The sequence below is a fragment of the Osmerus eperlanus genome, chromosome 18 (genome assembly GCF_963692335.1).
Source record: "Osmerus eperlanus chromosome 18, fOsmEpe2.1, whole genome shotgun sequence".
Taxonomy (NCBI): Eukaryota; Metazoa; Chordata; class Actinopteri; order Osmeriformes; family Osmeridae; genus Osmerus; species Osmerus eperlanus.
In genome coordinates, this window is record NC_085035.1 from 10,025,916 (window position 1) to 10,038,887 (window position 12,972).

General features: G+C 42.9%; 1 protein-coding gene across 7 annotated transcripts in view; it reads right to left on the minus strand.

Moving 5' to 3' along the window:
- psd3l (pleckstrin and Sec7 domain containing 3, like) overlaps positions 1–12,972 on the minus strand; it is a 189,765-nt gene that overhangs the window by 46,287 nt on the left and 130,506 nt on the right. For all 7 annotated transcript variants that reach the window (XM_062484652.1, XM_062484651.1, XM_062484655.1 and 4 more), the window contains one exon: positions 4,901–5,082. In XM_062484652.1, the coding sequence (XP_062340636.1) occupies positions 4,901–5,082 (182 nt within the window). The remainder of the gene's footprint in view (positions 1–4,900; positions 5,083–12,972) is intronic.

Consider the following 12,972-nt stretch of genomic DNA (forward strand, 5'->3'; position numbering starts at 1 on the left):
ACAGCTTCGGTCGAAGATGTCTTAAAGCTGAACGTCTACTACGAAGACCAATGGGTAAAACGGTAAGATATTATTAAAAAACAGCACACAATCTGAAAACCATTTGTGAAGTGGAATTGAATACTGTTATATTAATATGTAATATCAAGGACCCTGGCCGGACAGTAACAGCTAGCCTGAAATTAGCATCTGAGACAATTATATTGCTTTCTCAGATAACATGGGTCAAGGCAATTTTATATTACATTACATTATGAGTTAAAGGCCTACTTTTAAAACTTTCTAATTACCCTATGAATCATGGCTATTTAATAGGATTTGCCCTATGAATTATGACTATTCAATAGGATTCATTTTCAGTAGGCATTATCCATAGGGTTCTTACCAGACCATACTGATACACCAAAAATGCTAGGTTACTGCATTGTTTATATTGACTTTGCTGTTTAATTTATAGGTAAAAGTTAAGTCCAATGCTGAGCTTCAAAAAGCTTTCCGGGAAAGGCAAAAAAATGACGAAAACTACAAAGGAAAAGAGAGGAAAAGAAAGAGAGAGGAAAGGGCCAGAAAAAAATTATGCAAACCGATGAAGAGAAAGAAAGACTGCGGGCTCTTGCAAAATACAGACAGAGAAAAAGGAGACTCCGTCTTAAGTTTAGCTCTACCAGGATCTCCCGTGTGTGCATACAAGACAAAACAGTCACTTGGGAGAGCAGTCAAACAAGTCCTTGATGCTCTTCCTCAAAGTCCAAACAAAAAAGGGCAGTGGTACAAAAGATTACTGATGTAATTGGATACAATGTGCACACTGAAAGGAAAAAAACAATATCATTTACCACAGATGACATAAAACAAAAAGTCAGGCAGTTTTATGTGCGTGATGACGTCTCTCGACAAGCGCCTGGGAAGAAAGATGCTGTAACTGTAAAAGAAGATGGAGTTAAGAAGACATACCAAAAGAGGCACTTAACTATGTCTATTTTAGAGGCATATAGAGTCTTTCGGGAAGAGCACCCAGAAGTCAAAATCGGAAAATCTAAATTTGCAGCGCTGAGGCCAAGGGAGGTCTTCACAAAATCAGAAACACCACGGAATGTTTGCCTCTGTAAATACCATGAAAACACACAAATGCTCCTCGAGAGTATACACAAACACATTCCACGACATGCCTTCCAAAGCATCTTAACGTATATCAGCGCTCTGGTCTGCAGTCCTGACTCTGCAGACTGCATGTTAAATAGATGTGAGACATGTTGTGATGCAGTTCTCCTTCAGAACATAATTAGCAACATCCCAGATGAAGACAAGAACATCCTAACAAGGTGGTATTCATGGGAATCTGAAGGAGGGTTTCAGGTGAAGTTAATGAAGAGTGGAGTGTTGGGGGATGTGCTTGCATCACTGCTGATATCAGCCACTACATTCCTGAAGCACTGCTTTATAAAAATAAAACAAAGTGCAACTTTCCAAGAGAAGAGGAAAGACACAAGTGAAGCTGTTGCAGTGTTACAGATTGATTTTGCAGAAAATTACACCACTGAATATCAAGATGAGATCCAGGCAGCCCATTAGACCAGCAGCCAAGTTACACTTTTCACTGCTGTTGGATGGAGCAGAGGAGAGGTGCAATCATATGCCATTGTCAGTGATACACTGGAGCATGGAAAGAAGGCTGTGGATACATTCCTGTCCAATGTGGATGAAGGATCTGCACATCTTCAGTGATGGAGCAGCATCCCAGTTCAAAAACAGATTCATTTGGTCCTTCATGTCTACAACCTTTAGGGACATGTTTCCAAGCCTGAAGGTATGAACATGTATTCAAATATTTTTGCATCATAATGGACTTTTCAGTATTAAAAGATTAAACATGGTGTTCTAACATTCAGGGGTGTTCAGATTACGTTTTTCACTTATCTTAATTTAATTTTGTTTAATCCAGGTGGAATGGCACTTCTTTGCCACAAGCCATGGCAAGGGAGCTGTTGATGGAGTGGGTGGAACAGTTAAAAGGTGTGTCAGTTCAGCAGTGTTAAGTCGGAAGGTTATAGTCAACAATGCACAGTCTTTCGCCAAGACAGCTGCTGAATGTTGCCCTAACATCAATGTGAAACTGGTGGTGGAAAGGGACATCCATGTGTTCACTCAGCAACACCAGCTGGAGAGTCTGTGGGCAAATGTGGCATCTCTTGTAGGTAAGAATTTCAGAGCATGTTGTGTTCACTAATGAACTTATGTAGTATGTTGATGGAGTTAGTGAAGAGATATCTATTTATTATGATGTGAGTCTTCACTAAATGCAAATCTTAACCTCTTTACCCTCTACCCTTTACTTAGGTACCCGGAATGTACACCATGTTGAGCCTAGCTCTTGGGGTCACATCAAACATCAGCTGTATACATCCTCATCAGAGGCAACTACACACACATTTGTACAGTCTAACCACATGGGTCCCTCAGCCGATAGTTTACAACCTCCACAGCCGAACAACACGAAGATTAGGACAGGAGACTGCATGCTTGTTACCTTTAGGACCAAAAAGTCTTCCAGGCAGTTTGTAGGGCTGGCAACTAACGTTGATGATGAGGGAGTGGAGGTCCAGTGCTTGAGAAGGAATGACATGCATGGACTTGTGTATTGCTTACCTCCTAAAGAGGATATATCTTGGGTGGGTTATGATCAACTTAATGATGTTCTAAGCCCTGTTGTGGACAACAGGGGAAGATACCACTTTGCCAAACCTGTGCTGGCAGATTGATTAATGCAGATCTGTCAACAAAATGATCCATTAGCCACAGACAATGTGTACAGACAGTATATATTTGAGACATATACTGAAAAGCAGTTAATTATCCTTTGGTTGTCCTCAACCAAATCAATCCTCTTGCTGTCAGATTGATTAGGCCCTAATTCTGTTGACAAAATATCAGCAGCAGCTGACCTTCTGTACCTAATGTAATGTACTTTATACATTATACAAATATAATTGTTATTTATTTATTGTAAACTGATGGTCTATTTTATGTGAATTAATATACATTTGTATTGATTTGATTAAATACTGTATTCATTTTAAAAGAGCATTTGTCCTGATTCTTCCTCTGGATCTCAGTGAGGACTGAGGATGCAATAATTAAATTATTCAAATACTTTTTTGCTAACTCAGCGTTTCAATGCTAAATTAATAGTTTAATGTTGAAACTCACTATTCAAGTAGGTGTTTTATGTAATTTGCAGAGGACTGGTCCAGACGCGTCACATCCATAACGTTCAAACGTCATATACGACATGCTGGTTTTCAAAAAAAGACAAATATTTTCAAAAATACTTTTTTGTGTTCATTACTCAAAATCATTTGTAAGACTGTGTGGGAGTATTCACAGCTAAACATGATCTGTGACCATTCTGAACTTTTATAATAGTAATTTGACAACAACTCCATCTAAAAAAGATAAGATTAGCCATTATCAATGCTATTTTGGCGGCCATCTTGAAAATCTTAAGGGACATTTCAGATGGTGTTCTTAATGTTAAAACTAATTCACTAGTTATTTTATATGTTGAGAAAAGCGCTGTGAAAGTTTGATTCTTGATTTCCCAAACAGATTCGGTGTGTATTTCAGACACGTCACATCCATAACAGAATAATGTCACATCCATAACGCAGGTTTTTTCCTCATAAAATTCTACATATAAGACTACATGTTTTAAAAATTGCAATTTTTATGTTCACCTAAGACTCCATGATCATGTCAATATCAAACTTTCTACATTAGACTTAATGGTTCACAGAGTTACAGAAAAAAGTATAGTCTCCAGAAAATGACTGTCATTTCTCGTCACATCCATAACGCAAATGTTTTTGTAATAATTTTGTGTCTGAAAAATATTTTTAGCGAAAAATTATTTTCCTCCTCTATTCTACCCATTGAATGCTTTCAGAATATGCATGAGTAATTTAAATATTGTAAGAACTTTTGTTTTACTGAGACATTTTTCTTCTCATTTTGAGTACAAATGTCACATCCATAACGCTGGAATAACCATTTCCTCAATCTCCATAAATCAATTTTGAGGTGGTGCCCCGACTTATTAATACTTGATTAGAAATTAAGTATATTTATTCTTCAATGACCACACCCCACTACACTACCATACACTAAATTGTGTTCACTATCAGTCATAAAGGTACTATCATATTATTGAAATAAACTGTTGTTGTACACAAATGCCAGGGATAGGAATTTAGGTTTGCTTTCATCACTGTCCACATTTTGGCAAGCATAAGTACAGTGCAAACAAGCCTGCAGTTTTTAGCTTGGGACATAAACTTATAATAGCCCAAATATAACTGGTTTCTGAAATACAGGGGACTAACGCCAATTCCATCCATTTGTGTCTGCATCTGAAGTGCTACCTGAGGGTTCACATTAGGCAGCAATTTTATTATAATTTTTTATTTATTTTTTGAGGTTTTTAACCAGACCAGAGTCGGCTCTTAATTACTCTGTGACAAAATGGAATACTTAGTTGATTACGTGATTGCAAGTCATCATCAATGGTCTGTGGTAGCACACCCATATGTGTAGACAGATGAAAAAGTTTTGTTTTGAATTTAGGCTGTGAGATTAAAAAAGATGACATGAAAGAGTGTGTAGAATTCTGATATCAACTGTGTGTGTGTGTGTGTGTATGTCCATCACCAAAGCAAACACATTTTTCTATAATATTTTTGAAGAGTTATGGCTATAGAAAAAAAACATACACTGAGATGTAACATTTTAGAACACAGCTGCATTTTAAATGTAATATGCATGTATGTGCCAGTGTAAAATGGTGCAAATTGGACTGTAAGGTGAACTATGACTTGGGTAATAGTGAGGCTAGTTAGTAGCTTACTTTTCTTTCCATCCATGTCAGCATGGATCTTGCGTGCCAGGAAGCCCGTTTTATAGATTGCAGCGTTGGGGTCGTGCGCGATGTCCAGGAAAGGGTTACTGCCACTGCTGATCCGGGTGATGCTTTTGGTGTGGGCATTGTCTGCCAGCTCAGAAATAGACTTTTTGAGCTCGTCTCCATCTCTGGAGACAAAAACAAACAAGATTTTCAGATGGATTTGAAGAAGTGTTTGTCAGATGCCCAGACTCTAATTTATAGTTTCGTCCTATAAAGATGTTTTATTGGTTTATTCAAAACCTCTTAGGATTGTTGTATATCGTTGGAAAGATCATATTCTTCTGATGCTATTGATGATGACCATTTCAAGATCGAGCCGCAACAGCAAGTACAATCAACGTCTTTGTCCAACCACCAACATGTAAACAAACAAAAACCATAGACGACTACCTATCGAGCCTCACAGTTGACCACTTATCATAACATCCAAACAAAAATTGTCTGGTTACATTGTCAAAGGTCCAAATGATCCAATAAAGTAAAATATTTAGTCCAAAACACAGTATTACATCTATAAATACCCATGGTCTCTTGTTCCATCATTCTAAAGTGGTCACCTGGGGGGTATTCCAGGTAGCGGGTTTAGTGAAAACTTTGAGTTGTTTAACCCTGAAAAGAGGCATAATCTGAGGTTTCCGTTCCAGAAAGAGAGGTAACGAAACCTTTTGGTAAGTTTCCATGGTAACTTACTTCGTGACCATGCCAAACTCTGCGTTTCTACCTATCGATGTGCTTTAATTGTCTAATGAATACCTAGGTTAACGTTACCGTTTCCCTTCACAATCTGTCATTTATTTTAGCAACATTCTCAGCCCTTAGGCCTTAATCGCTAATGTTAATCGCCGTGGACGTGCACTCAGAACTGACCAAATGCTTTTTGGCACTGAAATAAAGACAAATAATTAGGGTTCCTCCGGTAGGAGGAAACCTATTGTTTTTGTTAGTATTCTTCTTATTAGGGTTCCTCCGGTAGGAGGGAACCTATTGTTTTTGTTAGTATTCCTATTATTAGGGTTCCTCCAGTAGGAGGGAACCTATTGTTTTTGTTAGTATTCCTATTATTATTATATTTCTCCGTTAAATGGTTCAATAGCTCAAAAAGCTATTGAACCATTTAATTTTTTCAAATTTGGCCCAATGATACAACAGGTCACTCACTACTCCCAGACCGCTAATGGCCATGTACGCCCATAGGTGGCGCTATAAGCCACGCCCAAAGTCTACGTGATTTCCCCAGCGCCCCATTATTCCAAAATGCCTGAAAATTGGTGTACATGCCTTATTTCTCATGGGGAACAAAAAAGCCTCAAGAACCCATAAGGTCCGCCATGATAGATTTTGCTGTACTGTCCAAATTTGGTACAACCTTCAAAACCCTTCCCCACATGAACCATAGATCCAATTGATTAGAAAATTGTTACAGATTTGTAGAACACATGTCTTTCTATAGGGTCAAATTGAATAAGGAATGCAATACAAAATGGCTGAAAGAAGTGTATTTATGTAAATGTCCACATTGCCACAATATCTTTGTGTTAATAAATCAAATATAATTTTGACTGATGGTTTTTCAAACCTTTGTGCCTTCAAGATGACATCATTCTGAAGTACCATACGCAATTTCACCTTGATATGTCAATATATGATTGAATTCAATTGAATTGCTCCATAGTGCGCGTATTCCAAATTCTCAGACTCATCCTGCCCCTTGACACTAGGGTGACCACCTGTCCCGCTTTGCGTTGTGTCGCAAAGCATTTTCACCCCTTGTCCCGCACGTCCCATATTGAAAATGCTGTGCGATACAGCGCAAAGCGGGACAGATGGTCACCCTACTTGACACACGCGTGAGCTTGGCGAGACGCACACACATCCTTTCTGGAAATTATGTGCTGACCAAGCCCCCACCCTCGGTTTTTAGCTCCTGTTTCATTTTGCTTCCAATCGCAGCTCGCCATTACGAATATAAATAATTTTTCGGCGGCCATTGTTGTTTTCAACTGGAATCGCCTGATAGCCGTGTTGGAGGCAGCCACGTTCGGTAAGTCCTATTTTTACACATTTTAAGATAGAATCAATGATTGGGTTCGTGAAAGTACACCACTCTTGAATTATGGTGAAGGTTTGAGCACTTTTAGACCTTTAGATCGTGAGTTTGAAGTGATGGAAAACCAAACTCGAATATTAGCTAGCTTTTCTCATTTGTGTTTATAATTAGTGAATCATTTTGCATCTCGGCGAATTCTTCACCCAAAAGGTTGAGGAGGGCAGCATTTCGGAGAAAAAGCGATTCCCCACAGACCTGTAGGCTCAGAATTTTGATTTGGGTCGTGAAAGTCTTTGTAATTGGAGTGAGTTCGGACGCCAGGGAGACCGCATAGACTTAAGCGGCAGCCATGTTTTGGTTGCATCATGTTCACCATTTTATTTACACTTCGGTAAATTCTTCCCCCGAAAAGGGCAGGGCAGCCTAAAGAGATGTGGGAATTGTGCATTTAGCCAGATGGTCCTATTATTTTTGTGATTTGTGGAAAACTTGCAATTTGAGTGAGAGTGCAGGTTTGCTTCTTTCCCCACATATTATATACACATCCACCCCACTCTCTGTTACTGCCAAATCATTTGAACACCATTATGTGATGCTAACTGATCCTATCAAAGCATTTTTAGTAGTCCTCTACCGCCCACCAGGGCGGCCAGCCAACTTTGTGGAGGAGCTGGACATGCTCCTCAGCGTCCTCCCGGATGATGGAACACCGCTGATACTCCTTGGGGACTTCAACATCCACCTCGAAGGAACACAGGCCGTCGACTTCAAGTCTCTTCTGACTTCCTTCGACCTGAAGCTGCTGAACACACCGACGACCCACAAGGCAGGAAAACAGCTCAACCTCATCCTGACACGTAACTGTATCACTGACTTAACCTCTGTAACCCGACTACACATTTCTGATCACTCCTTCATCCAATTCTCTGTCTCTCTCCCTCCAACTCCTCCTTCCTCCCCTCCCCTCGTAACTTTCCGTCGCAACCTCCGCTCCCTATCCCCCTCCCATTTCTCCTCCCTCCCATTGACGAGTTCATGTGCCACCCCACTGACACTGCCACCAACACCCTGTTATCCACTTTAACTGCATCACTCGACACTCTCTGTCCCCTGTCAACCAGGCCTGCGCGATCTTCTCCCTCCTGCCCGTGGCTCACAGATGTTATTCGTGAAGAACGGTCCATCCTTCGGGCAGCTGAGAGGAGATGGCGCAAGTCCAAAGACGGTCTGGACCTCGCTAAGTATCACTCCCTCCAAAAATCCTTCTCTGCCCACATAACTGATGCTAAAACCCACTACTTCCTGAACAAAATTAACTCTGCCTCAAACCCTCACAAACTTTTCTCTACCTTCTCCACACTTCTTAACCCACCTCCACCACCCACCCTCCACACTGACAGCAGACGACTTCTCCTCCTTCTTTGAGAAAAAAGTTGCTGACATTAGCAGTCGGTTCCCTGAACCCACCTTTCCTATCCACACACCCTCTATGACTGACCCTACTAAATGTCTAAACTCTTTCTCTCCCCTATCCAAGGCAGAGATCTCTGACCTCATTCTCTCTCATCGCCCCACCTCCTGTCCCCTTGATCCAGTCCCCTCCCCTCTCTTTCAAACCATCTCTCCCTCCATCATAACTTTTATTCTCCGTGTCCTTAACTCTTCTCTTACTTCCGGCACTTTCCCCTCTGCCTTCAAACAGGCCAGAGTTAGCCCTCTACTCAAAAAACCCTCCCTTAACCCAGCCGTCCTCCAGAACTACAGACAGGTATCACTGCTACCCTTCTTTTCTAAAACAATTGAACGCGCTGTATCTAACCCAACTGTCAAACTTTCTCTCTCAGAACAACCTGCTTGACCCTAACCAATCGGGCTTCAAGACTGGCCACTCCACAATAACTGCCCTCTTGTCAGTCACCACTGCCAGTCTTCCAGAGCGGCTTCGAGGTCATCCGTCATCATTCTGCTGGACCTTTCTGCAGTGTTTGATACGGATAATCATCAAATCCTTCTCGTCAGACTTTCTGAGATGGGCATCACTGGCACTGCACTTTAGTGGATCTCATCCTACCTGTCGGGAAGATCCTACCAGGTCTCCTGGAGAGGCAAAGTGTCAGACACACGCCAGCTCTCCACTGGTGTCCCACAGAGCTCCGTCCTTAGACCCCTCCTCTTCTCCCTGTACACCACCTCGCTTGGACCAATCATCACCTCCCATGGCTTCTCCTACCACTGCTACGCTGACGACACGCAGCTGTACCTGTCGTTCCCCCCGACTGATCCGGGGATCTCAGCAAGGATCGAGGCCTGCCTCACAGACATCTCCGCCTGAAGACCGAGCACCACCTCCAGCTGAACCTCGCCTCCATCTCCCACGATCTCTCAATCACCCTGGGATCTGCAACGGTGACCCCTTCATCCTCTGCCAGGAACCTCGGGGTGACCATGGATGACGAGCTCTCCCTCACAGCCCACATTGCTGCGGTCTCCCGGTCGTGTAGGTTCACCCTCTACAACATCCGGAAGATCAGGAGATACCCGTCTGGGCATTCCACCCAGCTGCTAGTCCAAAGACTTGTTCTCTCAAAGTTGCAACCCGCCCTCTCCAGAGGATTCAGAACGCGGCAGCCTGTCTGGTTTTCAATCTACCCAGACACTCCCATGTTACCCCGCTCCTCATCTCCCTCCACTGGCTTCCCATCACGGCCCGTATCAGATTCAAGACCCTGGTACTGACCTTCCGAGCGGTCAATGTGACTGCACTCAACTACATCAAGTCTCTCCTTCAGCCTTACACCCCCACCCGCCACCTACGGTCTTCTTCTGACAACCGTCTGGTGGTCCCACCGCTCAAGAGCTCCCGGTCCCAACACAAGCTCTTCTCCTGTCTGGCCCCCCAATGGTGGAATCAACTCCCCACCTCCATCAGGGACACTGATTGTCTCCCCACCTTCAAGAAAAGGCTCAAGACGCACTTGTTCTAGGAATACAATGGTACTTAGGAATGATTGGCTGGACCTGATGTTAGTTTCCTCCAAGATCACAATGTCTCTTATTGAGAGACTTGTTGCTTTTGTTGGTTTGTTGTAACTGTCTTAAAATTATTGTACTCGCCGTGAAATATATTATTGTTGCTTGCTTTTTTCCACAGGTACACTCTTGCACTTTTGAGGGTCTTGCTGTTTAATTGTAACTTGTCTAACTACATGCTCTTATTGTTCTTCCCTTTGGGACTTATTTGGTTTTCACAATTTTTGCATCATGTTTGGCTACCCGCAATGTTTGGGGCTATCTCGTTGTTATGATCAGTGACCTATGCACTTTTGTAAAACTCTCTCTTGGAAGTCGCTTTGGATAAAAGCGTCTGCTAAATGCATAAATGTAAAATGTAATGTAAATCATGATCCTTTGATGAAAGCATTCTGTTGGGGGAAACTGCTACTACAAGTTGAAATAGGCACCAATTGATATTTACTTTGTATCATGTTGAATATGATTTTAAACCAAGGCGACGTCATGGCTACAATCACAAGTGTATAGCCTAAGCAAAATATGTCTTACCTGTTCGTAGTATGTTTTTATATTTAATATAACATTGAACATGCTATTTTATTAAATCCACCACTTTTTCTCATGTAATATTAACGGACAGTGGGGTTAAATGTTCAATGTATGGACTGGCTATACATTCAAATGTATACTTGACAGTTTGTCTCCCACGCCAATTGTATACGCTGCTACAGCCATGTTGCTTTTTTTCCAGAATACAGTTAGGTCCATAAATATTTGGACATTGACACAATTTTCATCATTTTGGCTCTGTATACCACCACAAGATGTGCTTTAAGTGCAGACTTTCAGCTTTAATTTCAGGGTATTTACATCCAAATCAGGTGAACGGTGTAGGAATTACAACACATTTTATATGTGCCCCCCCCCTTTTTAAGGGACCAAAAGTAATTGGACAATTGGCTGCTCAGCTGTTCCATGGCCAGGTCTGGCCATGTATGGCCAGGCCACAACTAACGAGGAGTACACAACCGCTACAATGGTGCCGTGATCCGGATCATTAGTGTGGAGTGAGTTTAGAGGGGTGAATGTAGCAGGTTAAACTCACTCCTCAAGTATATAACAGGCCAACCGCGTCAATGAATAGCTAGCTTTTCGTTGGCGTAGCTGGTAGTGGTCGCCCTTGGGATGCCAGAGATGGCAGGTTCGATCCCAGCGAAGGGCGAACATCGGCCAAGTGTACCTTTGATGGAACAAGACCACATCTGTTACATTGTTACGGACCCGTGTTCTTCATTTGCTTGAATTCAGTTTGTGTCCGTATAGTAGTGGTAGTGTTTCTGTTTCGTTCTGTTCTCCCCTTTTTCCTTGTCAGCTGCTTGCAGGGTGTGTCTGTCTGGTGTTTGTCGGTGGTTGGTTATCCGCGTGACCAGCGTCCCGCCTCCAGTCTGCCCACCTCCAATCAGCGGTTTTCGTTCACTCGCACGGGGGAGGGGGGGTCTTTAGAATAGACAAGCTGCCCATGGGCTTACACTCCATCACGCAGTAAACCTCCTGTTAACACACTAGGTAAGGAAGGGGTGCCAACCCATGTCTGTTTAGTCTAGCGACATTTATGATTTCTTAGATAGGACACTTTTTCAGTTTTTTTCTTTGGCTCTGTTCGTTGTTCCATTGTTTCTCCCCTGTGACGACCATACAATAAACCTCACTGTTCCATTACCACAGCGCTTCATTTTCCCCGCACCACCATTTCCTCTGTGTTAGGACAGAGGGGTCGTAACTTAATTGGGGGCTCATCCAGGATCCTTTTGAATCCTTTGTGACATATTTAGTCGAACAACGGGATTGGTGTAGTGCGTTGTAGCCGTAGGGTAGACCAGTTTTCTATAGCGGATCACTTCGGCATCCCAGCGTCAAAAACCATTGTTAAAGTGGAGCTGAAGCAGCTAGTGTTGACTGGGTTGGTCACGCTGTTGGTCACAGCGTCAGTGGAGACGCCGGTAAAGCTAGGTACTCCCGTCCCTAGTGCGCCGGGTAGTCCCCACAGATCTGTGTCTGACGACGGAGCGGAGTTAGGTCTGAAACCGCTTTCTACCTTACCACAGTTTGATCCTGGTTCTGTGTCTATTGTTGGTTCGGGTGATACTGCACATACTCGGATAAGGCTAGCCCGTCTCCAACTGGAAAGGGAGGAGAAAGAGAGACAGCTCAAATTTCGTCTAGAAGTCAAGCAGCTGGAGATACAGGCTGACAAACCCATTCTAATCCGAGAACTGAAGTTGCAGGCTGAGAGAAAAGACCCACCACCTGTTGCACCAGGGTCTTTTGATGTGAGTAGGAAAATTGCCTTAGTTCCACCTTTTAGGGAGGCTGAAGTGGCTTCCTATTTTAGCGCATTTGAGCGTGTTGCAACGTCTCGGCGTTGGCCCAAGGAGGTGTGGCCCGTAGTAAGTGTAAGTTGATAGGAAAAGCTCAGGAAGTTGTTTCGTCTTTGACTCTCGAAGATAGCTCAGACTCGGTGGCTTCGGTTTTACGGGCATATGAACTTGTCCCGGAGGCTTACAGACAGAAGTTCAGGCACCACAAGAAGTCCTCCATAAAAACCTATGTTGAGTCGCCAGAGAAAAGGAGTCTCTGTTTGACAGGTGGTGTGTAGGGAGTCAGGTGGCTGAGCGGTTAGGGAAGCGGGCTAGTAATCAGAAGCTTGCCAGTTCGATTCCTGGCCGTGCCAAATTATGTTGTGTCCTTGGGCAAGGCACTTCACCCTACTTGCCTCGGGGAGAATGTCCCTGTACTTACTGTAAGTCGCTATGGATAAGAGCGTCTGCTAGATGACTAAATGTAAATGTGTGGCCAGTAGGGTTACGGACCAGTCTGCATTGCGTGAGTTAATGCTGTTGGAGGACTTTAAGAACTGTCTGCCTGACCGTTTAGTGGTGTACCTAAACGAGCAACA